Source organism: Littorina saxatilis, linkage group LG15 (genome assembly GCF_037325665.1).
Source record: "Littorina saxatilis isolate snail1 linkage group LG15, US_GU_Lsax_2.0, whole genome shotgun sequence".
NCBI classification, from domain to species: Eukaryota; Metazoa; Mollusca; class Gastropoda; order Littorinimorpha; family Littorinidae; genus Littorina; species Littorina saxatilis.
This window is the reverse complement of record NC_090259.1, coordinates 36,193,914-36,220,710: the sequence shown is the minus strand read 5'-3', so window position 1 is coordinate 36,220,710 and position 26,797 is coordinate 36,193,914. Positions and strand designations below refer to the sequence as shown.

The window sequence follows — 26,797 nt, the reverse complement described above, 5'->3', positions numbered from 1 at the left end:
TGACAGGAATTTTGTTGTAGTTGCTGACTTTTCATCCGTTTGGACTTGTAACAGTGACTGCACGGAAAGTCAGCAACTACAACAACATTCCTGTCAAAATAATGACCAAAAATGAAAGAGCTCACCAACTAACGAAGCAGAAGGCAAGTAAGACGGGTAAGTGGCCGGTGGGTGTCAAACAAACACCAAACAGCACAGCCACGAGAGAGCCAAAAATCAACAACCTTCTCCTCAGAGCTGAAAAAGTCGTATAATCTTGACCACGTGTTGAGGAGCGGTAGTGACGTAGTACACACCAATGGGAGGTAACTCCCCGGGTCTGTGGTCATTACCAAGGCTCTATTTACACTTTTTGTGGTGGGGTTGCTTCCCTTTGAAATTGTTTAAGACGGGTAGCCTTTTCAGACCTTAGCATCTCAGACTGCGTCAATGCTTTATGTGATTCGGGTAAGTATATTAATCAAATGAAAATTTATTCTTAAAATTTTCGAAAATGAGTGCTAAAGGAGTTTGACTTGTGTTTTCTTGAGTTATGTTATTAAATGCTATTGCAAGTGCGTTCGATAAGGTTAGAACTGCTTTTTTCATGAGAAGATTTAAATCGTTCTGTAAACCATTGGAGACCATTTAACGTGTACTCCATTTTTCTCGAATGTATTCAAGCACAATTCAACAGAACAACACCTAAAATGGTTGAAACCAAAAGTGCTTCAATTTTAAAGACAACAGTAAAGACGACGGTTGTTATAAATGAAAGAGACAGTAGAATATATCAACTGATTGGAGTTGGCAAAACTGCTTTGCAAAACAGAAACTAACGGCTCTCTGGTGCATGCATTGTTTGTTTAACGGGTGCATATTAATCTTTTCTCAGCTACGTTTTTATTCAGAGACAGAATATATGAAGGCTCACAGTTTTCTTATCTCTGAAAAATCAGAATGCAGATCTAGACAGGATTGTCGAAGAAAGACAGCCAAGTTGAATAATGCCTCGGAGCCAAAATTAAGGTTGTGGCGTAACGCGGATTACGCCGTCTAAAAAAGATGTAACTGTAGCGACTGCGATCAGCATTAAACTAAAGCATGTGTTTGTTTTCTGTTGCTTAATTGATAGACTACAATTAATATTTCAGATTGATTGATTCATTTTCTTTGTTGACAGAGTATTCTCATCACCATTTGTGTGGCCGCCTTTACTGTATGTGTGGTACTGTTCTTTGGAATATGGAAGTACAAATCAAAAGGTGAGTCACACCTTCTCAGGAGTTGAACCTGTGTCTCTAATTCATGTACTACTGATAGCTAGCTGGTTATTTATGCCAGCGAAGCTGGAAGGTATCTCGCAAACCAAATACTGACTTCCACTCAAGGCATGTTTATGCCGATAATACATGATAAAGAAATATTCTTTGTTATAAAACTGTGGGTACAGTTGGGGATGGTAGCTAGTTCACACAAAAGTTGAACATACTAACTTTTGACTGTTTTTTGATCAAATGCTGCTGCCGGGGTGGGGGGGGACTCTCTCACTTTGTCACTATTTCTTCCTCTTTGTATATTTGTGTCCAAAGGGTTCTCTCTCTCTCTCTCTCTCTCTCTCTCTCTCTCTCTCTCTCTCTCTCTCTCTCTCTCTCTCTCTCTCTCTCTCTCTCTCTCTCTCTCTCTCTCTCTCTCTCTCTCTCTTTTATTTATAATTATGATGGAGACACACATGCGGAAAATACTCACATTTTAATCACTTTTGCCACATAGTTAAAATCGGGACCAAAAAAACCTTATAATGTGCACTGTGCACTTTATTACAAAACTTTGTCAACATTTTCAAGAATTTCCATTCATAACAAGCTGGGTAACAAAAACCAATGTTCATATGTGACAAATCCGAGTAGTGAATGGGTAGAATGAGCTTCAGTGAAAAGTGGATTGTCAAAGTAAAGGCCAATCACGCTGTTTGTTTGATATACCGTAAAATCCCTAACAAACGCCCACCCCCCCCCCCCCCCCTCCGCACAGATTTTGGGTAAAAGGAAGGGGGTGGGCGTTTGCTAGGTGTACACCCCTTTGCAAAATAAAGTGTCATAACATTTTCAAGAGAGAAAAAAAGGTGATGCACGTTCAACCATGTGATGTATGCAGTTTTAAGGAAAAATAAACACACCGTTTGTTTACACAAATAAAGATCAACGTTCTTTGATAGAAAAAAAGAAGAAAAAAAGAACACAAGTGACCTTGATTCTTCTAATTCTCAGAATAACGTCTGCACAAACACAATTTCTTCTCTTGTTTGGAGATCTGTCCCCCGTTTCTTACAGGCGAGAAGAGGCAAGATTGGTGAATGGGGCGAGGAAGGTCTGTTTCTTGGGCAACTCACACCGCGAGGTACGCTAGGATTCTCGCCTCGAAGGCTAGGTAACTCTGGGCTTGTTCGCTTGGCGAGAAAACATGGTGGCCACGCAGCTGCAAGTCCGATTGGCTGTCCATGGCTGTTTACCGACCAGTGCAGATGACCTTTTCGATATCAACCAATGGTGTTTAATTCTTGCGTAGCTAGTCATCAAACCGTTTCATACACACTTTAGCCCCGCGAGCAGCTAGCCGAAAGAATATCTCGCCTGAAAGAAACACGTGTCAGGTAGGGTTGATGATCGTGGGCTCATTCTAGTCCTTCGAAGTCACTCAATAAAAGACGTCACTAAACGACGTCACTTAAAGACATGAAATAATGTTATCCTACCCCCCCCCCCCCCCAAAGGCGAACAATCGAACAGTGTGCACAAATCGTAAATAAAGGAGGCCGACTGTCTTAAAACAAATTTAAAACAAACAAGAGGCGAAGCCTTCAAGGCTCACGTAAGAAATCGACAAACAGTAACACAAACTCAATCGCTCTGTCACATATACTCACACACGGTAAGCATAGGTGACACGGTGCAAGAGTGCGAGACACTAGATCTAGATCTGTCTGTCTGTAGCCTACTTACGGGGACACGACTGCCAGATCGACACTGCGCAAACACTGGAAACACGCTGTGCAGATTAACCTGTAGGAAATTTCCTTGGTATCTTCTGTATCTATTTTTCTGGAGCTACGAAACCGAACAATGTGAAATCGTCTTCTCTGAATCGGCGAACTGCAGCTCGGTGATGACTGTATCTATACCACAATCCTTCACGCGATCTGACCTAACCTTGACCCCTGACCTGGTCTACATACCACACACGACACAAACCAGTCACCTGTGTTTACCCCCCCAAAACGATGGACTTAGTCTGTCGCTCACACAGAGCGTCTACTTCGTCTGTTTATGCTTCACACTGGAGGTCCTGGGCCGCCTGGTGTTCTGCTCGTGGATTGAACTCGGTTGCTCCTCGCTCCATGCAAGTTGCCAACCATCTTTCCTTCTTGTCCTCCCAGGGGGCTTCCGCTTCCTCTCTGAGGGTACGGAGATCAGCTATCTCAGCTACTCTTAAACAGATTGGACGTTCCATTATCGTCAGCGGAGTCATTGCGGCAGTCATTAAGGAGGCTAGATCTCGCTCTCCCACTCCTAAGTGGGATCTCTTCCTCGTGTTGGAATTCTTGCGTTCAGCCGAATTCGAACCTTTGAGCGACGCTAGCCTTTCCAATCTGACACGGAAAACTCTTTTTCTGTTACTGTTAGCAACAGCCCGTAGAGGTAGTGAAATTCATGCCCTCTCTGGAATTCCAGAGGATATCTCGTATGAGTCGGACGGCTCAGTCTTTTTGCGATTTCGCCCGGAGTTTCTGGCAAGGAATCAAGCTCCGGAAAAGCCTCTCCTCTGATTCTTTTCAAGCCCCTTACCAACGTTTTGGCTCCTGCGGATCCAGACTTGGTTAATTGCCCAGTTCATGCCCTTGGCTTTTACCTGGCTCATACTCAGCCGGTCAGGTCTAGCTCACAGAAGCTCTTATTCATCTCGCTCAACACAGCAAGAGAAAAAGACATCTCTAAGGTAACGTTGGCCCGGTGGGTGTCTTCCCTCATCAGACAAGCTTATGGGTGGAGCCACTTGAACAAAGGGGGGGGGGGGGGGGGTGGCACAGCCTGCCTTTCCCCTGGACTCGGCCCGAGCCCATGAGACAAGGGCTTGGGCATCATCTTTAGCCGTCTTGCGCTCTAAGAGGCTAGAAGAGGTGCTGTCCACAGCATTTTGGCGCTCTGAAGATGTTTTTATAAACTGTTATCTTCGGGACGTCTCGGCTGTCCGTCAGGATGGCTCTCATGGACTTCCTGCATTGATTGCAGCTGGCCAGTTTCTGGCAAGGATTTGAGAGTGAGTTTGAAATTTTTTCTTTCCCACCGCCTTGTTGAAGCTATCTGCTACAGTGGTCGCCGGTTAATATGACCACTTTGGGACCGGGATAAAATGGTCATAATAAGCGGCTGGTCATATTAACCGATGTTAGAGAAAACGACTTAAAAAAAATCGCAAAACGAAACATTTTTTTTGTAATTAATAATTGTAAGAAAATGTAACTCCTTCCTCACGCTGTCTTCATTCTTGAGAATGTTTGTCAAAAATCCTCTGTTGACGCCCAACTGTGCAGCACTCTCACGCATACTACAGGATGGTAGAGCTTTAAATTTGTCAATAAGTTCTAGCTTTTCCTCGGCTGTCCGATCTTGGCGTTTTCGTTTCGACATTGTTTCCTCTTGAATCAGACTGAAAGATTGGTTGGCTCGTGCTCTGTTTGCCAAAAAGAGAGAGAATAATGTTCGTGATCACTTTAGATTTATTCACGGGAAATGATGAAAAGATCGCACCCTTTTTTGCCTTTTTTATGACGCTCTGTCTCGGGGAAAAAAAGAGAGAGAATAATGATCGCGACATTGGAGATCACTGAGCACTGATCACTGATCACTTTAGTTTCATTCACGAAAAAGAAAGAAAATATCGCACGCCTTTTTGCCTTTTTCAAAAAATCGTATGTATTTTTTTCCCCCGAGTGATTTCAAACTGAAAAAGATGTGAACTTGTTGCCATTTTCTCGAAACAATGTGGCCATATTAAGCGGCGTTGTGGTCATATTAAGCGACTTTTTCTAATACATAACAAAGAAGGACAATTCCGGACCGGGTAAAATTGGTCATAATACGCGGCTGGTCATATTAACCGCGGTCATATTAACCGGCGACCACTGTATATGTGATTCGGAGTAAGAATATGTAATTTAATCGAAAATTTTAAAAGTAAATTTTCATTTGATTAATATACTTACCCGAATCACATAGTTTATGCCCTCCCACCTGCCCCGCGTATGGTTTTTACATTTAGTCAAGTTTTGACTAAATGTTTTAACATGGAGGGGGAATCGAGACGAGGGTCGTGGTGTATGTGTGTGTGTGTGTGTGTGTGTGTCTGTCTGTCTGTCTGTCTGTGCGTGTGTGTGTAGAGCGATTCAGAGTAAACTACTGGACCGATCTTTATGAAATTTTACCTGAGAGTTCCTGGGTATGATATCCCCGGACGTTTTTTTCATTTTTTCGATAAATGTCTTTGATGACGTCATATCCGGCTTTTTGTAAAAGTTGAGGCGGCACTGTCACACCCTCATTTTTCAATCAAATTGATTGACATTTTGGCCAAGCAATCTTCGACGAAGGCCGGACTTCGGTATTGCATTTCAGCTTGGAGGCTTACAAATTAATTGATGACTTTGGTCATTAAAAATCTGAAAATTGTAATTAAAATTATTTTTTTATAAAATGATCCAAAATTACGTTCATCTTATTCTTCATCATTTTCTGATTCCAAAAACATTTAAATATGTTATATTCGGATTAAAAACAAGCTCTGAAAATTAAAAGTATAAAAATTATGATTAAAATAAAATTTCCGAAATCGATTTAAAGACAATTTCATCTTTTTTCTTGTCGGTTCCTGATTCCAAAAACATATAGATATGATATGTTTGGATTAAAAACACGCTCAGAAAGTTAAAACGAAGAGAGGCACAGAAAAGCGTGCTATGCAGCACAGCGAAACCACTACCGCACTAAACAGGCTCGTTAATTTCACTGCCTTTTGCACGAGCGGCGGACTACGGTCACTGTGAAAAAATGCAGTGCGTTTAGTTTCATTCTGTGAGTTCCACAGCTTGACTAAATGTAGTAATTTCGCCTTACGCGACTTGTTTAGTTTCTTTAAAGCATGACGTAGTACACACCAATTGGAGGTAACTCCCAGAGTATGTGCTCATTACCATGGCTATTTTTAGCCCTTTTGGTGATGGGGTTGCTTCCCTTTAAAAATGTTAGACGGGTAATCGTTTTCAGACCTTAGCATCTCAGACTGTGTCAATGCTATATGTGATTCGGGTAAGTATATTAACCGCTTGCCTGCCTTAGGACGGGTATACCCGTCCTGCGCTTGTGCAGCCGCAGCGCCTTAGGACGGGTTTACCCGTCTTGACGGTTCCGGGATTTTCCAGAAGTGCGATGTCACTGCTGACACAAAAATAGCAGCCAATGGCTTGGTAGGATACCTCATTCTCATGAATAAACATAAATGGTGACGCGGTTTTGCGTCTGAAGGCTATTTTCGGCCTTGGCGACAGGATAGGGGAGAGAAATCTCGACTCGTCAAAATGGCAAATGGTGACAGTCGACCGGGCCACGGTAGGGAAAAACAAAGCCGGACTGACGCTACAGGCGGTGCAAATGACTATGGATACTGACAGGGGAAGGGGGAGATCTTCTTTCGGACAATTCGTTGCAAACAGGTAGATGATAGTGATTATAATCCTTTCTTGGAGCGAGCAAAACAGCCACCTGTGTTTGATCCACAGGCACCGGAAGATGCGCCGGACTGATTTTTCAAAAGTTCATATTTAAACATCATTATAAGCCAAACTAATTATTATTTCCATGATTAGACACTAAAAACAGATTCTTGGTTCAATTTCCCTTAAAAATAAAGGTTTTACTTACCTACCTACTGCCAGTTTGGAACTAGAATATTTTGTGAATTATTACACCCCGAACTCCAATATTCCCTGGCAGTCAGGAATGCACATACGCAAGTTTTGATTGGCAGCGGGTTAATCAAATGAAAATTTACTTTTAAAATTTTTGATTATCACAAGTTGTTTGACTGGTACGCAGGCGGTCTCTTTGATGCTCACCTCACGGAATTTAAAAAAACGACTACTGGTATTTAAGATGGAGGTGAGTTCTTGTCACGTTTTGTTCCCCATGATTTTTTCCTATTTTTGAGTCACTTGAGAAAAAGTGACTCTATGTAATCGGTCAGTGTTAGTCTGTCTGGCCGGCCGTCCGGCCGGCCGTCCGTAGACACCACCTTAACGTTGGACTTTTCTCGGAAACTATCAAAGCGATCGGGCTCATATTTTGTTTAGTCGTGACCTCCAATGACCTCTACACTTTAACGATGGTTTCGTTGACCTTTGACCTTTTTCAAGGTCACAGGTCAGCGTCAAAGGAAAAATTAGACATTTTATATCTTTGACAAAGTTCATCGGATGTGATTGAAACTTTGTAGGATTATTCTTTACATCAAAGTATTTACATCTGTAGCCTTTTACGAACGTTATCAGAAAAACAAGGGAGATAACTAGCCTTTTCTGTTCGGCAACACACAACTTAACGTTGGGCTTTTCTCGGAAACTATAAAAGTGACCGGGCTCAAATTTTATGTGAACGTGACTCATTGTGTTGTGAATAGCAATTTCTTCCTGTCCATCTGATGCCTCATATAATATTCAGAACTGCGAAAGTGACTCGTTCGAGCGTTTGCTCTTCTTGTTTATTTTATTTTCGTATTTCATACGCGAATTAGGCGCTTCGTTATACAAGGCGCAGGGGTCAAACTCGAGGAAAAAAGTCGCGCCTTATGACCCGGAAAATACGGTACTTTTAAATGTGAACAATAGTCAAAGCAGTAGTTGGTTGTGACGATTCTGTCAGTCGTGGTGTTATTAACAAACGGACATACTACAGTCTCTTACCTTCACGTGTTCGTGTGGCCATTTTTGGAACTGAAAGTGAGGCTCTCCTTACATCCGGCATGTTCCGGTTAATGCAAAAGCTAAGATCGGACCAGCTACGCATTGTGTTGTGGAAAAATCGGTGAATCTTTGGTTGTGACGTTCGGACAAACTATCGGCCATGGCACACATTTTTTCAAAATACCGGTGATGTTCAAACTTTCCAATATGCAGTATATAGTTTTATCGTTATTACTGTTGTTTATAAAGGAAAACATGTTTAAACTTGTCCAGGAAGCGATCAGGTGAAAACAAAAAAAGATAAATGGGAAACACATCGGTGGGACATACGCGAGTCACAACCGACTGACTGATTCTTTTGGGTCAAAATCATCTGAATTTACAACAGCTTAACCATAATGTTGACTGAGGTGTATTTTTCAAACCTCAGTTGTGTGGTTACTTGCTAAAAATTAGTGCTTATGATTTTGGATTATTTTTTTTTTATCAACAAAGTGGGTGAACACAACAGACACGTTCTCAGGAGGAAAACAAAGAGAATAATTTATACATTTTTTGTTGTTGTTAAATAACATCCAGATTCACAGACATCAACATGTTGTCATATGTATCTCTCATGGGTATATTCAAAACAACAAACGAACACAAAAATAGTAAAGCTTTTGTGAAAACATTTTATTTTCTTTGCAAATGCACAAGGGTATACCAAACGACCTTTTGTCACAGGCTCAGAGGTTTTACGGTATATATATATATATATATATATATATAAAACATAAGAAATTGTGAAAGAAACAATTGAAAGTCAGCAGAGACTTTCTTCCGAGATTTGTTAAAATCTCTTAGCAGAGAAAGAGAGAGAAATAAGTATCCCTTCACAGACAGCCTATTGGGAGCATCAAACCCTCCTCAAGGGGGACCGAGATTTACAGAGCAAAGTCCCTTTGTGGGGGACGTATCGCAAGGTAATCTAGTCCTGAGGAGGACCATTGTATTTGTACCTAGACCAGACACGTGTTTCGACACTATTGTGTCTCATCAGTGGTCAGGTGGTACTGATGGCGAGAGTAGTCAACCCATGGTATCCAACTAAGAAGCAAACCATTCGCTGAATGGTAGCTTCTGTTGGCATGGGAGACTACCCTCATCTGACAACCCCATATATACATGTGTGGAACCATCGTGGCTTTGGATTCGTGATCCCGAGGTCAATGATTCTAAATATTCACTCTCTCACACAAACACGCGCACACACACACACACGCACACACACACACACACACACACACACACACACACACACACACACACACACACACACATACACACACACACACACACACACACACACACACACACACACACACACACACACACACACTCTCTCTGACACGCACACAATAATAAACAAACACGAACACACCCTAAAGACACCTTTCAAAGAAATATTTTCTTGAATTTGTGGGAGAGTTATAAAGATGTTGTTACTATATTTTAAATTAAAATGCACAGTTGATGAGTATTATTCACCACCAAGGCCAAGCACAGGGAAAAAAATAGACAAGCAGAACCTCAATCTTTTTGTATCCTGATTGTAATCTATTTGTCTGTATCTATTAACTGCTTGGTACATGATGTGATTTGCCAATTTGCATGGTCATGACCTCAACCTGTCTTGTTTCCCCAGTCCTCCCAAGTCAGAACGAGGAGGTCCCTCAACCAACATATCGCTTCAGAAAGAGGGACAAAGTCATCTTCTATGGGCGCAAAATGCTCAGAAAGGTAATGCATACTTTTGACTGAAGATTTATCAAAATAGACTTTTTTTGTTGTGGGGGGGGGGGGGGAGGGGGGAGGGGGGGGGGGGGTAGGTGTCTTTAAAGATATTCCACTGTTATACATGTGAGTTGAATTTCCAGGAAGCAATGATATGTTTACCTTCTTTACTTTGAGTACTTAATCTCTAATTAATTTAGATGGCTCTGGATGCATTGACTTATTTCTCTGTTTCTCTTGTACTTTATACTAGTCCCATTTATTTTGAGTGGTGGGTGGTCGTTGCAGGTTCGGAGCTTTACGCGCAATACAATGGGTGTGGGTCCTTCAGGATTGGGACGGAGGAAGTCTGCACAACGACTCATGCTGTCCAAATTCAGAAAGTAGGTCACTTCTCTGGTGTTTAGTTGTCTTTTTGTTTCTTTTTACATTTAGTCAAGTTTTGACTAAATGTTTTAACGTAGAGGGGGGAATCGAGACGAGGGTGTGGTGTATGTGTGTGTGTGTGTAGAGCGATTGAGAGTAAACTACTGGACCGATCTTTATGCAATTTGACATGAGAGTTCCTGGGTATGACATCCCCGGACGTTTTTTTCATTTTTTCGATAAATGTCTGATGACGTCATATCCGGCTTTTTGTAAAAGTTGAGGCGGCACTGTCACACCCTCATTTTTCAATCAAATTGATTGAAATTTTGGCCAAGCAATCTTCGACGAAGGCCGGGGTTTGGTATTGCATTTCAGCTTGGTGGCTTAAAAATTAATTAATGACTTTGGTCATTAAAAATCTGAAAATTGTAATTAAAATTATTTTTTTATAAAACGATCCAAATGTACGTTCATCTTATTCTTCATCATTTTCTGATTCCAAAAACATATAAATATGTTATATTCGGATTAAAAACAAGCTCTGAAAATTAAATATATAAAAATTATTATCAAAATCAAATTTCCGAAATCGATTTAAAAACACTTTCATCTTATTCCTTGTCGGTTCCTGATTCCAAAAACATATAGATATGATTTGTTTGGATTAAAAACACGCTCAGAAAGTTAAAACGAAGAGAGGTACAGAAAAGCATGCTATGCAGCACAGCGAAACCACTACAGCGCTGAACAGGCTCGTCAGTTACACTCCGTTTTGCACAAGCGGTGGACTACGATCATTGTGAAAAAATGCAGTGCGTTCAGTTTCATTCTGTGAGTTCGACTGAGCTTGACTAAATGTTGTATTTTCGCCTTACGCGACTTGTTTGTCATTGTTGTTTAATCTGCTTAAAATGTTTTTAAGTTACCAGATTTGTTACAAGTTAGTCATGGTGGATTGTTTGTGTGAAAGTGTTACTGATGGTGTCAGTTTATTGAATGGCTTATATATTATGTGTGATGGTTTGTGTCAGTAACTGAATGGATGACTGGACATATCCCTTCTCCAGACCTCTGTGTTCAGTTTTATCTGCTGCTTAAACACATTTTGGACTTGTGCTACTCTCATTCTTTAATGTATGAGTGTCTGTTTGTAGTTGATTTTATTTTCTGTTATCACAATGGAGAAAACGTATAGTAAGGTCAAAGCTGCTCTGAAATGTTGAACTAGCTCTTGGTATAAACCCTGACTATATTCTGTGTAGCATGTGCAGCTATATAACTCTTATTTGTGAGTGACTGAGAAAAATATAGGACTCAAGGTAGACCTACACAAAAATAAGCAGGGATGCAGCAACAGGCATACAGGCGTGTGAGTAGCAGTAACCACATCACTGTAATAAAGCATTTATTAAAGATACCTTCCTTCCTATGTAGACCATCTTGTAAAACATCATTGGTCCATCCAGGCATTTACCTGGGGTTATAAGCACATCCTTCCTTTGTGGAAACATGTATTACAAAAATATACAGCTTCAGGCTGCTTTCTATGCAGATTGTGACATTTTCGTTAAATTATTTCTGTAACCGCATGATCATTGTCAATCTGCGAAAAAAAATGTCACACAAAAGTAGCACTGTGCACAGGAAGCAACCAGGCGGTAGAGTTTTTGGCATGCGTCCTATTGGCGGTAGTGTACGTCATCATTTGCTATTTTTAATGGCATTAGCAGACTTGTGATTGAAAGTTGGTACTGTTGCCTCTGCCCCTCAGTCACAGGGACAGTCTGACGAGGGTGTCGAAAGAAGTGGAGGAGAGGTTGCACGACCTTGTAGAAGGCATGACTGGGTATCTCTTGTTTGTTATCTCACGTCTGGTCTTGACGTTGCCTGCTGTGATCTCACTGTGTGCTGCTGATGGAGAAAGAAGTGGAGGAGAGGTTGCACGACCTTGTAGAAGGCATGACTGGGTATCTCTTGTTTGTTATCTCACGTCTGGTCTTGACGTTGCCTGCTGTGATCTCACTGTGTGCTGCTGATGGAGAAAGGGCTGTGTAACTCTCAGTTTCATCCCTTTGTCACCACACAAAAAAAGACTCTTAATTCTTGTCTTGTGTTGCGATCTCATTTTGTGCTCCTGACGAGAAAGAGTCTGATAAATCTCAGTCTCATCCATTTGTCACCACACAAAAAAGACTCTTAATTCTTGGCTTGGGTTCTGATTTTATGCTCCTGAAGAGAAAGAGCCTTATACTACATGTATTAGAGTTGTTCTTCAGTACTGGTGACAGAAAGGGGGAAAAGTGGTCAAAATTCAAATCTCTAGTTTTGTTTTTGAAATATTGCTTTTCATAAAGCAGAAATACTGTAGTATCTGTTGTACATAAGAAAAAATCACTGGTTCACATGGTTCCTACATAATCTAACTTTTAAAGGTGGTTCTTGTGTGTCTGTCACTCTGTGTGTATGTTTGTATGATGACGATAGGACCCGAAACGGCTGCACGGACTGAGACAGGAATTGCAGAGAATGTTCTTTGCCACTCGAGTCGTGTCATAGGGTACTTTTGGAATAGCAAATTTGAAAGGATTCTTCAAAAAACGGCGGAAAATATTATATACCCTGTGACCTATCGAGGATCCTCCCCGTCTGGGCTGTCGAAACATGGTCTTGTTAAAAGACATTTTCAAATGCGGTTAACGGGGAGATACACTCGAAGCACATTTAGCGAAGTTATGTTGCCAAATCATCAAAGATCAACATTTCACTACACGGATCGATGCACACAGTCGAAATAGATGTGACTTTCACACGACCGAAGACTACTTACCGTACTAGCAGACTAGCAGACGACAAGATCTAAATATTTAGATCAGTGAGAGCAATCCGTTGAAGAACAGTTACTCCGCTTATTCGTCTTCAGTTAAGCTTATTTCCCCTGCCATAAGTTTCCTTGCAGATCTGCAGTCGCGTAGTGAAATGAACTAGTGTCATCGGAAGATTCTTCTCAGTCAATGATCAAAGCACAGTAAGTTCTATGCTGACAAAAGTCACTTTCGGACAACACGACGATTGACTTAATTTATGAGCCCAAAGGTAACAATATCGACAAGAATGTACGCATTTGACATTAAATGAAACATTCATAGACAGTTTCCAACTCACCAGATCTGCCAAAGAGCCGTCTTTCGTGAAAAAAAACGATGATTTTAATCAGACAGGTATTTGAAACAAGTCTTGGTCACCTGCGTTATTCCTTCCGAGGCGACGTGACGGCGCCACATTTGTTTGTTTATGGCTGTTTATCGCGAAACAACAGAGTTGAAATTTGTGTGTAAAATACCACAAATGTGTGGTGAATCAGTTCGTCATCTGCGTTTCGATGGTAATTCAGTCAGATTGGAGTTACTTTGAATCGAAGGCGAGGGTAACCTGCGTTATTTGTGTGACGGCGTTAACAAATTTGATTGCAATATTTTATACAGAAAGTAAATTTCAATGATTCTGGCTCAGACTTGTAGATATGTTATGCAGTGTTTTGGCAGTGTATCTGCTTTTCTGCTATGAAGCTCATTTGGAGTGATACGCTGATCGAAGTGGGGTACCCTATGTGGGACATCAGCCGTATGCAGATTACGCCTCAGAACACTCTCGCATTTCACAAAGACAACAATAATTTGCAACATTTCAAGAACTGCATCAGTTTTATTAGATACTATTTCAACAAAAACAGCACAAACACGACTATTATCAACAACACAGAACGGGAGGTAAGTCTTCAAAGACGCACCAAGTGTGCGTTCCCATTTTTGGACGCCATTTTTGCTAGCATTTCTTTATTCTTGGCTTGTGTTGTGATCTCACTTTTTGCTCACAGAGAGAAAATGGCTAATGTAATACTCAGCAAATTGTCCCCAAAAGACTAATGACTCTTAATTCTTGTCTTGTGTTGTGTTTGGCACTGTATTCGGTTGTGCAAGATCCACACCACAAATTATTTTACCAAATGAAGTGACCAAAAGTAATCACAAGTAACAAGACATTTGTTTGCTTACAGTGTTTGTGTGTGTGTGGATGGGGGGAAGGGGGTGGTTTTGCTCAAGTATTTAGTGAATGCAAATGTTCGTAGATTTGATGTGATTTGTACTTCATGCGGAGAATTTTTGCTGCTAGATTAGAATTGAGACAGGGGGATTTTTTCTATTGAGTGTGAGTGGCACTGCGCATTGTATGAGCTCTAGGTTGACTCACCTTGCACACAGTTAATGCTTTGAGTTTGACATGAGTGTTGATTGTTAGGAAGATTGCCATTGAGCTGTTGTGGTAGAACAGTTCCAACACTCTTATCTTCTTTGTTTTCTTTGTTTTAATCCTAACCCCGAATCATCATTATTAATTTGGTCCTTTAAGAATGTCCTGAATCTGTTGCATCTGTCTCCTTCATCCTTTAGTCAGTCTCACATACATAGTCATTTCTGTCGGGTTGGTGTTACTTTCCATCACTCATGTTTCTGTCTTGTTGATTTCTTTGCATACCATCGCTGGCTCTCTCATGCATCTTCATTCTTGTTTGGTGAATTAGCACTCGCTCTCTTTACTTTGGGCGTGCGGGAATCTCACCTGTAATTGAAAGCTAGCTGCTGATACTCATCCTGAAAAGAAATGTTGAATTACTTTTGTCTTTTGTTACAATAAGTTTTCAGCTTAGTTGGAGTTGAAGCTGTCCCATGCAATGAGTAAGCCCTTGAATATAATATATTATGCCGATGCGCACATGCGTTAGTGAGACACTGCAAACAGTCATAATGATGAGAATTTGCCGTTCAAAACCAAAGAAAAAACCCTTAATGAGAAGATTACCGTATTTTCAGGACTAGAGGGCGCTTCGTTGTAAAAGGCTCAACCCCATTTTTGAGGTTAAAATGAGAAAAATCCAACCAGTGCAAGTCAAAGGAAATTGACAGTTTAAAAATAAATATTACAGTGGAACCTCTCTGTTGAGACCTCCAACAATCTGAGAGAATCGGGTCTTGAAAAGGAGGTAGTCTTGAAATGGGGGTACATTTACACAGGTTATCAACAGAAAATGTGATAAAGTAAGGTGTTAAAAGGGAGGAAGTCTTAAACTGGGGGGTGTTAAAAGGGGGGTTCCACTGTACATGTATTGCAAACCAAAAACTATTTTTATTTGCAGAATATTTCATCTCATTTAATTTGCATCTTTGATACATATATAATAACTAAACTTTTTGTTTTGTTTTTCCCTACATGAGACTGCTGTGATCAAAAACATTACACAGGAGTAAATAAGAAATGTATGCTTTGGAATCACAACAATGATTATGTTCAGACTGCTGATGTAAATTGTATGGTCGTGACATTTCTTTTTTGCTCTTAATTGATCTGTTTCCTTTTGTGTTGAAAGATCTGGTTATCATAACCTCTTCTCTCATCCTTCAATCACTTGACTGTTACAGATTTCTGAACAAGCGAGATAACAGTTTACCTCAGCTGAAGAAAAAGGCGCCACCGTCCAAGTTCCTGGAGGCTGACTGGTCGGACTTTGAAGAGGCTGACCCACGCCTCCCACCAGAGATTTTCTACCTGCTGCGTAGTGTCAGGTAAGTTTCCATAGCTACTGCTGCTCATCTCCCATTCCCAGGCTGTGTCTGGGTTTTGTACCTTGGTTTTTTTTCCTCACTTTGTCATTTTGCCTCGACCTGAAATCAGGAGGAGGCACACTGGGTGCACATGATGTCCATTCCCTGGTCTTTGTGTCAAGGGATTCAGATCATACAGCCCACAAGGAGAGCAATGGATTCTTTCAATTCTTGAGCTTGGTGTTCTTTGCAGTGGGCAGTGCTTGCATTGCGTCCGCCCAGTGAGCGGGAGGTCGTGGGTTCGAACCCCGGCTGGGTCATACCTAAGACTTTAAAATTGGCAATCTAGTGGCTGCTCCGCCTGGCATTATGGGTTTAGTGCTAGGACTGGTTGTTCCGGTGTCAGAATAATGTGACTGGGCGAGACATGAAGCCTGTGCTGCGACTTCTGTCTTGTGTGTGGCGCACGTTATATGTCAAAGCAGCACCGCCCTGATATGGCCCTTCGTGGTCGGCTGGGCGTTAACACTTTCGCGACGGGACGCTAATAAATCAGTAACAGCGCTGACACGCCCATGGACGGGACGCGCATTTTTCAGTATCAGTCATACAAGGTACAAGACTCGTGATTGCTTCCCGGTTTTTGAAGATTGCAATAAATTGAGTTGTTTCCCTTGATACACGTGGTTTCCTCTTCCGGCTTGATCAAATTAGTGCAGATTTGCGTGGTGTTTTCGAACCAAAAAAATGAATCGAAGGCGAGCCTTGTCACGGGAGGAGATTCTCCGGATGTTGGATCTTGAGGATCCTGTAGATCATGATACATCGTGTCGTTTTCGCCTCAAGAAAGCGATAATAGCAGTGATATTGAGGAAGAAACAGTCCTGTTGTTGCTAGTACGAGTCGGCAAACTACACGTGGTAGGGGGTGATACTGCTAGACGAACATGTATCTCGGAATCGTGTAGGAGCTAGGGGGCGTGGCAGCACTGATAACAATGGATGGCTGGAGCCTCCTAATCCTTTTGGAAATGTTCATGGGTGTACAGTTGGTACTTTGTTGTGAAAATGTGACTTATATTCAATATGGATTACCTAGACATCATTTGGTGAGTGTCACAGTTTTGTTTCATTTGAGTCAGGATGCTGTGAGTGAATGCGTGATTTGCTTGTTTTTTTCTTTGTACTGTCTCCTTATTTCTGTGTACAATGTTAACAATATTTCAGCTAATTCATAGGTTTTACACCTTGTTTGGTTATAACATTATTTATAATACTTTCTGTTAAAAAATAACTTTTAAAAAAAGCAGTGGAAAATAAAACACACACAAAAAAACGTTAAAAAACACAAATTATCCCCCTTTCACCCCCCCTTTGCTAAAACAAATCGCGTGACAAACTTATAAATAGCACGACTGAACTGGGCATCCATTTTTGAATTAGTACACAAAATTTGGTGGTGATTGGACTTAATTCAAGCTTGCTAGACAGATTTCTTTACAGTTACTGTTTTTTGGGAAGTTTCTTGGTGGCAAGCTTGGGCAGGCAGGACGTTAACGCCGTGGCAGTGCTAGTCACAATAGTGTTAAGCAAACAAACAAACAAAAAAGTGCTTGCATTCAAAGAAAAATGGATAAACCTCCGTACGAAATGGCATAATTAGCATAGCTGCTAAAGCTTGGTGGTGAGATGCCAACGCCAGCAGCTGACCAACGTGTTTTCTTCCATTGCGCAGAGTGTTCGGTCACCTGGAGAAACCCTTCTTCCTGGAACTGTGCAAGTTCATGGAGTCTGTGAAAGTGCGTGGAGGGGATTACCTCTTCAACGTCGGGGATGAGGATAACTACATCTACGTTGTACAGAGCGGACTGGTTGAAGTTTTCATCAAGGAAAAGGTATTTTCTGTCTTTGGGGAGATTTGAACATAGAACTTTACTTTTTTTTTCTTTCTCTTCTTTATCTGTGCGATGAGGATATTTTGGCCCAGAAATGTCTGTTGTGCTGCACCGACTTCATACAGAGCTGCCAACTCTTACGCTTTCAACGTAGCATGCTACGTTTTAAGACGTATTGCTGCGCTGTTACGCCAAACTTAGAATTGTTAAGCACAAACAAATAATCACAAGCATGCAACAGTTCAATCAATCAATCAATCAATATGAGGCTTATATCGCGCGTATTCCGTGGGTACAGTTCTAAGCGCAGGGATTTATTTTTTTATTTTTTTATTTTTATTTTTTTAAATTTTTTTAATTTTGTACAATTTATATTGCGCACATATTCAAGGCGCAGGGATTTATTTCTGCCATGTGAGATGGAATTTTTTTTACACAATACATCACGCATTCACATCGGCCAGCAGATCGCAGCCATTTCGGCGCATATCCTACTTTTCACGGCCTATTATTCCAAGTCACACGGGTATTTTGGTGGACATTTTTATCTATGCCTATACAATTTTGCCAGGAAAGACCCTTTTGTCAATCGTGGGATCTTTAACGTGCACACCCCAATGTAGTGTACACAAAGGGACCTCGGTTTTTCGTCTCATCCGAAAGACTACAGTTTACCCTTTCTTGTGAATCCTGGTACTCATTTCTGATTCTCACTCTGTGTAGGTGTCAGAATTTGTGTCAAAAGACATAGTCCACACTTATAAGTGACGCTGCAGTCAATACACTTGTTAACAATTATGTATAAATACCCCAGATGTGGATGTGCCAATACATTTTACACATTGCTGCACTAAAACACTGTTTGCTGAAAATTCCCCCCAAAATGTAAATTGCTACACTTGAGTTTTCATAAGGGTTGGCACAGGGTATTTAGAAAATTACTTGTGTGCTTGTAAGAAAGCTGGGTTAGAAAGGGAATTGTGTTACACTCTGCTTTTTAGATAGGGAATTATCAGCAAGATTCTAAGGCATGTGTGGTACTTGTATTGGACAGAGACTGGTACAATCAGGACTTAGCTGAAACAGGGTGACTAATGTCTGTAAAGGCTGCCCAGAACACTTGTATACTGTGTGATTATGAATGGACAGAATATCCACAACAGCTGTCAGGCGAAATGTAGTTTTCTTTTTCGTGGTGTTGAATATGATAATGGGTAGGATGGTAAATGATGGGGACACTGTTGGCTGAAGTTGTCAGGGAGGACATACTGTTTGATTGTTTGTTCAACATGACGATGGAAAAGGCTGAACAGGGTAGTGGACTAAAGTGACATGAATGACAGGCTATGTTTGATGTGTTGCTTGTGGCCAGGATGCAGAGGAACTGACTATTAGGGTTTAACGTCCTCTTAGACCAACTGGTCTATATTGGGACAGGTATTGGTAATACGTTGAAGATATGGTGTGATACTTTGATTCGAACAAGCCCGCTGTGGCAGTCTTCTTCGACACACCAGCATTGGGTTTGTCTCGTCAAAGTATCGAAATACGATCATAATAATCGGAGACGAGAGATGATGCATGCGTGTCTTCGTGTTTTCCAAGCCCTGAGACTTTCGCTGTGAACGTGGGATCTTTTTTTTTGCAGAGGAACGTGAATGACAGGCTATGAAGAAAGACTGATGTTTGATGTGTTGCTTGTGGTCAGGATGCAGAGGAACGTGAATGACAGACTATGAAGAAAGACTGATGTTTGATGTGCTGCTTGTGGTCAGGATGCAGAGGAACGTGAATGACAGGCTATGAAGAAAGACTGATGTTTGATATGCTGCTTGTGGTCAGGATGCAGAGGAACGCCTGGTGAAGGTGGTCAGTACAGGGGACAGTATCCACAGTCTGCTCAGTATTCTGGACGTCTTGACCGTGAGTAGTGGTCCTTGCTTCTTGTCCTAACAGTGCTTTTGTTGCCAGACTTATTTCTGTTACACCTGCACATGCAAGCATGCATTGATAGACAAACACACAGTCTTGCACATGCACACATATACACTCACTGAGAGGGAGATGGTAAACAGAAAAGCAGACATGAGGATTTTCTCTGTGTATGTTCGCGAATTTGTTTGAACTAGTTAGGGTAAAGTATATGATCAGAAACTGTCTGATGAAAATGTGCAGGAATAAGCCCACAGCTACACCTAAACAGGATCCTATCAGAGGAAGTGAGTCACATTTGCAGAATCGTTCATCCTAATCGTCATGGTTGATAAGATTTGTCATGTGTTGGACTGTGTAAGACATTAGGGCCATGTTTTGTCCATGTTTTGTAGAAGTGAATGTCCCTCTTAATGCAGCAGGCACATGTTTGTGTGCAGGGCCAGCCCGCTCCCTTCAAAACTGTGTCAGCAAAGGCTGTGCTCGACTCCACCATCCTCAAGTAGGAAAACTGGGAATTGTTGTGTATCACTGTGGAACCCCCACCCTCAACCGCCATGTTAACACACACACACACACACACAAACACACACACAAACACACACACACACAAACACACACACACACAAACACACACACACACAAACACACACAAACACACACACACAAACACACACACACACACAAACACACACACACACACACACAAACACACACACACACAAACACACACACACACACACACACACACACAAACACACACACACCTTGGGGGGGGGGGGGGGGGTCCACTGTACTTGTATCTTTAGCTGGTGATTTTAGACATGTATATGGTGGTCCATGCAAAGTGAGACACTTCTGATGAGAGGACATCTCCCGGTAGGCTTAGGGGATGGGACAGAAAGTAATACAAAGTTTGTGTTGAAGTTGGAACAGTTGCATGAATAATATGAGTCAAAGATTAGTACGACAACACTTTAAACCAGAGTGCATTCTGTTAAAACTCAGTTCATTGGCTATCAAATTGGATTATTAATACTATACATTTATCAGTAGGCCTCAGAAAGAAAGAAAGAAGTGTGGATGTACATGCTGGTGATTGTTTCATGTATTTGTTGCCAGGTTGCCAGCCAGCGCTTTCACCTCCATGTTTGATCGGTTTAATGAATCTGTGGTCAGAATGGTACAGGTGAGTGATATTATGTCAGTAATAAACACATATAGATTCATCCCTTATGATCAACTCAAATACATTCTTATAACGCAGTTATTTGCCACCTCAATGTACTTGTTAATTTTGATAGTGGTAAATGATATGCCTCATTTGTCACTCTTTGTCCAGCAAAACAAACTCATGCTGAAGAATGCTTGATGTACCTGTTCATGGTATAGCTCTTTCTTGAGAACTGCAAACAAGTTGATGTGTGACTGTATCATACCCCTGACTGGTATTCAGAAAGTTAAATTTACTTCAGTTTCACTGATGGTCTTGATATAGTGATGTTTAGTTGATTCAATGACATGGGTGCTAAAAACCAGATTTTTTAGCTCGTCCGCTTGGTCATTGATCCAGCAAAAGTCACTGCTCATCTAGAATTCGTAGTTGTTTTGTCTGTGATACTTTCACATGGAACTAAACTGGAGTACAGAAAGAAATGCAGTGTGCAAACTGAAAAGAAAATTGCAAAAGTAATCCAGCAGTCTGGTAAACAGAAAGCTTGATGTTTTATAGATACCTTTTTCTTGTGTCAGTGATCAAGTACACCATCACAGATCTGTCCAGGAATAAGAGCATGCTTTCACTTGGACATGCACGTACCAACAAATCAGCAGCCTGCATGCTTTCCGTGCTGTGGAGACATGGTTTTGCTGAATTAATTCCGCAGCTTGACATAGGTGTCAGTTATGAAATGAGAGAATAAGCCCACTCTGCACTGAAAGCAGTCAGGCGGCACCATTTTGGTGTGTGGCCAAGTGGAAAGATGAGTTTCTCCCAGGTGAAAGCCTAGCTGGACCTGTCTATAGTGATTTACATTTAAGATCTACATGAAAGGAAGGCACCTTTAAGTGAGATTTTTCAGTCATCAGTAATGACAATGTCTTGCTGTTATCAGTCTGTACTGAATGAGTGGATTGGGTGTATGTGTGCAGATCATCATGATTCGCCTGCAGAGAGTAACCTTCATGGCTCTGCACAACTACCTGGGCCTGACCAACGAACTCATGAGTGGGGTGCGTAGTACAGTGGTACCTCCCTTTACGACCCCTCTCTTTTACGGGTCCCTCAATATTACGACCGACTTTTCTCTGACGGATTTTTTCTCCTTCTTTGTCTTAGTATTTCTCACCTCCATATTACGTCCCCCTCTTTAATACGACATACGACCGTCCATACGTGGACTTATAACGACTTTTCCCAAAATTATCACAGGTTTGGTTTACTCTAACTTATATCTCCAGTCGAGTGAATAAGCGATACGGACACAAACACGTGCTGAAATCCTGTCCGTGTACAACATCACTTCGGCACGCAAACGGCTGAAGCCATGGTTTTTCGTTTCTATTTCAGTTCATTACTTTATTTTGAATAGATAAAGGTCATTCGCAAGATGTCTGCTTCATTTTGCAACGAACTATGCAGGAACTCCTACCTTTTAAACACGCAAAGTTACAGAAACGTTATGAAAGTAATCTGAACATCGAACCAAAACCGAAAGTTGTGGTGACGTCATGAAATTTTGCGATGTACGTATGCAAAGCGCGTGTAAATATTTTCAGTCTAGCTAACAATGGCGGCCGACGAAGATGGGTTTTGAAATCTGGAACTATTCTTGGTTTTCCCCGATCCGTGACCGAATGACGCGATATACAACCACGCGTTCATTTGAATCAATACATTCTCCTCAGAATCCCGTCAGTGAAGTTTGAAGGTGAGCAGTGGAGTGTCCTAAATTACTCAACTCTGTGGACAGTCCGTAGTGCAGTTGTCCCTTGAATGAGTGAGTCAAGTTTCATCGTGAAAACTATATATACTGACACTTATTTTCCACAGATATAGACTGGCTGTTCTCTTTTTTGTTTGACTGGTTGCATGTGCCTGTGAGTGTGATCCTCCATAATACGACCCCTCCATAATACGACCGAATTTGACTAACATTTTCAAAGTCGTTATATAGAGGTACCACTGTATGTGCTTTTTACATTGTACCCTTCGCATCACTGTTCCTCACGCTGTCTCTGATTTCTGTTGTTGCTTGCTTGTAGGTATACTCTGATGAAATTAACAAAAAAGGGTGTGGGCTTGCACTTCTCTAAATGTATGTTGAGGCTTTATTCCTCTTCTCTAAAACTTTATAAAGTACATTTGTATCTACCTGTCAGTCAGAAAGCTGAAATGGCATAACCCGGAAGCCCTAAATTTACACTGTGTGCAGTCAGCATGATCTCATGTGAATGAAATGACATTTGATATTTTATGGGGATCAAGAGTGCAGCCAAGAAGAAAAGTTAGGTGTTGAACAAAGGCCACCCTCTGTTCTGTTTGGGGTTGACAGGAATAAGTTGTGAAGCAGACTGCTAAGTTGTTCCAAGGTGAACCAGTACTCTGTTGAACAGATTTTGTGTTTTGTGAAGAATATAAGAATAACAAACAAGGTAAGTTTATGTGTATTGAATGTTTAACTGACAAAACGAAACATTCAGTAAAACCTGAATCTGTTGATCTTTATAGCCAAACAAAATACACGACAGAGACACAATTATGATGATTATGATATGGAACAGCAAGCAGCCTGCCTGTTTCAGATTTGATTGTGAGGACTATACATTTGTTTGCACTGTCGATGGTGTTTGTGTTGTGTAGGTTCCAGAACACGATGGAAAGACTCTACACATCCACTCCCTGAGTCGCAGCACACTGCCATCCTCCCCACAGAAGAAAATGTCAAATCCATTGGCAAACTTTTCTTCAGTGGATCCTGAGTCCTCCGGTAAGGTCTTCAGCATCACTCTGTGCGTGTGTAAACATGTATGAGGAAGTGGAGGTTGTTTTATGCTTCAAATGAATATATATGTTTGTGGATGGCTGTTTGTGTATCAGGCATGAAAATTCTCCGTATTTTCCGTATTTTTGAAAAAAATAAACCGTATTTTTTTTTTTTTTCCGTATTTTTCCTTTTTTTTTTTTTTTTTTTTAATTTTTTTTTTGTTTTTTTTTTTTCCTAGTCATAGTTATAGTAAAATAGTTTTGGGGCCATGTTTGAATCCAATTTTAAGGCTCAGATAGCCCCAGATTGCACCAAATTGCACCCTTCAAAAAAAAAGTTCCGCCCCCCTAGAAGTCTTGGCGCTTCGCGCCTGCAAAACTTGGCGCTACGCGCCTGCGAAACTTGGCGCTACGCGCCTTCGAATTTTGTTTTCAGTATTTTTTTGTTTTCAGTTTTCATGCCTGGTGTATGTGCAGTGTGTCAGATGAGAAGAAAGGCAGGTCACTTGAATCATAGACTGTAACCTGTTGAACCATGCATTGTGCTGGTTGAAATGCCTCATTGAACAGATGGCACTGCATGCTTCTCCTTGCTCCTGTTTCTGTGACATTGCAGACTTGTGGCTTGGCACTGTCAAGTGAAGACAAAGAGCGCCTTGTTGCCTGTCTTTCTCACACTGCCTCTGTTGTAATACAACCTATGTGCAAGACTGACCTTCACTATACACTGCTTGTTAGCAGAAGAGACGCTGCTTGTGTCAGTGTGTGACATCCAGTGCTAATGTAATGGTGAAACAGTATTCTCTGTTGCTGGTACTGAACAAAAAAAGGGGGGGGGGGGGGGGGGGGGGGTTGTTCAGCAGCAGGAGAATATCAGCTTATGTCTACATAAGGCTCAAGAATTTCCTATAACATCTCACTGTGTATCTCAACACGGTGTTTCTCAATAGAAAAGGGTTTCAGCTACATTTCAGCTTAGGTGTGTGAAGCTCTATATTAGCTCTGTATGCACTGACTTGCCTATCTCAGCTCTATTAGCTGTGTGAATGTAGTGACTTGCCTATCTCAGCTCTATTAGCTGTGTGAATGTAGTGACTTGCCTATCTCAGCTCTATTAGCTCTGTGTGTAGTGACTTGCCTATCTCAGCTCTATTAGCTCTGTGTGTAGTGACTTGCCTATCTCAGCTCTATTAGCTCTGTGTGTAGTGACTTGCCTATCTCAGCTCTATTAGCTCTGTGTATGCACTGACTTGCCTATCTCAGCTCTATTAGCTCTGTGTGTAGTGACTTGCCTATCTCAGCTCTATTAGCTCTGTGTATGCACTGACTTGCCTATCTCAGCTCTATTAGCTCTGTGTGTAGTAACTTGCCTATCTCAGCTCTATTAGCTCTGTGTGTAGTGACTTGCCTATCTCAGCTCTATTAGCTCTGTGAATGTAGTGACTTGCCTATCTCAGCTCTATTAGCTCTGTGTGTAGTGACTTGCCTATCTCAGCTCTATTAGCTCTGTGTGTAGTGACTTGCCTATCTCAGCTCTATTAGCTCTGTGAATGTAGTGACTTGCCTATCTCAGCTCTATTAGCTCTGTGTGTAGTGACTTGCCTATCTCAGCTCTATTAGCTGTGTGAATGTAGTGACTTGCCTATCTCAGCTCTATTAGCTCTGTGTGTAGTGACTTGCCTATCTCAGCTCTATTAGCTCTGTGTATGCACTGACTTGCCTATCTCAGCTCTTTTAGCTCTGTGAATGTAGTGACTTGCCTATCTCAGCTCTATTAGCTTTGTGTGTAGTGACTTGCCTATCTCAGCTCTATTAGCTCTGTGTATGCCCCGACTTGCCATCTCAGCTCTGTTAGCTCTGTGTGTAGTGACTTGCCTATCTCTGCTCTGTTAGCTCTGTGTGTAGTGACTTGCCATCTCAGCTCTGTTAGCTCTGTGAATGTAGTGACTTGCCTATCTCAGCTCTATTAGCTCTGTGTGTAGTGACTTGCCTATCTCAGCTCTGTTAGCTCTGTGTGTAGTGACTTGCCTGTATCTCAGCTCTATTAGCTCTGTGTGTAGTGACTTGCCTGTATCTCAGCTCTATTAGCTCGGTGTGTAGTGACTTGCCTATCTCAGCTCTATTAGCTCTGTGTGTAATGACTTGCCATCTCAGCTCTGTTAGCTCTGTGTGTAGTGACTTGCCTATCTCAGCTCTATTAGCTCTGTGTATGCCCCGACTTGCCATCTCAGCTCTGTTAGCTCTGTGTGTAGTGACTTGCCATCTCAGCTCTGTTAGCTCTGTGTGTAGTGACTTGCCATCTCAGCTCTGTTAGCTCTGTGTGTAGTGACTTGCCATCTCAGCTCAGTTAGCTCTGTGTGTAGTGACTTGCCATCTCAGCTCTGTTAGCTCTGTGTGTAGTGACTTGCCATCTCAGCTCTGTTAGCTCTGTGTGTAGTGACTTGCCATCTCAGCTCTGTTAGCTCTTTGTGTAGTGACTTGCCATCTCAGCTCTGTTAGCTCTGTGTGTAGTGACTTGCCATCTCAGCTCTGTTAGCTCTGTGTGTTGTGACTTGCCATCTCAGCTCTGTTAGCTCTGTGTGTAGTGACTTGACATCTCAGCTCTGTTAGCTCTGTGTGTTGTGACTTGCCATCTCAGCTCTGTTAGCTCTGTGTGTTGTGACTTGCCATCTCAGCTCTGTTAGCTCTGTGTGTTGTGACTTGCCTGTATCTCAGCTCTGTTAGCTCTGTGTGTTGTGACTTGCGTGTATCTCAGCTCTGTTAGCTCTGTGTGTTGTGACTTGCCTGTATCTCAGCTCTGTTAGCTCTGTGTGTTGTGACTTGCCTATCTCAGCTCTGTTAGCTCTGTGTGTTGTGACTTGCCTATCTCAGCTCTATTAGCTCTGTGTGTAGTGACTTGCCATCTCAGCTCTGTTAGCTCTGTGTGTTGTGACTTGCCTGTATCTCAGCTATGTTAGCTCTGTGTGTAGTGACTTGCCATCTCAGCTCTGTTAGCTCTGTGTGTTGTGACTTGCCATCTCAGCTCTGTTAGCTCTGTGTGTTGTGACTTGCCTATCTCAGCTCTATTAGCTCTGTGTATGCACTGACTTGCCTATCTCAGCTCTATTAGCTCTGTGTGTAGTGACTTGCCATCTCAGCTCTGTTAGCTCTGTGTGTTGTGACTTGCCTGTATCTCAGCTCTGTTAGCTCTGTGTGTAGTGACTTGCCATCTCAGCTCTGTTAGCTCTGTGTGTTGTGACTTGCCTATCTCAGCT

The 26,797-nt window shown here is 41.7% G+C and overlaps 1 protein-coding gene across 1 annotated transcript in view; it reads left to right on the top strand.

The window, feature by feature from the left end:
• LOC138949198 (patatin-like phospholipase domain-containing protein 7) overlaps positions 1–26,797 on the top strand; it is a 99,283-nt gene that overhangs the window by 2,822 nt on the left and 69,664 nt on the right. The window contains exons 2-11 of the mRNA XM_070320977.1: positions 1,163–1,244; positions 9,678–9,772; positions 10,055–10,149; positions 15,610–15,753; positions 17,467–17,626; positions 19,469–19,549; positions 19,999–20,060; positions 20,681–20,747; positions 21,710–21,790; positions 23,421–23,547. Of these exons, the coding sequence (XP_070177078.1) occupies positions 1,163–1,244; positions 9,678–9,772; positions 10,055–10,149; positions 15,610–15,753; positions 17,467–17,626; positions 19,469–19,549; positions 19,999–20,060; positions 20,681–20,747; positions 21,710–21,790; positions 23,421–23,547 (994 nt within the window). The remainder of the gene's footprint in view (positions 1–1,162; positions 1,245–9,677; positions 9,773–10,054; positions 10,150–15,609; positions 15,754–17,466; positions 17,627–19,468; positions 19,550–19,998; positions 20,061–20,680; positions 20,748–21,709; positions 21,791–23,420; positions 23,548–26,797) is intronic.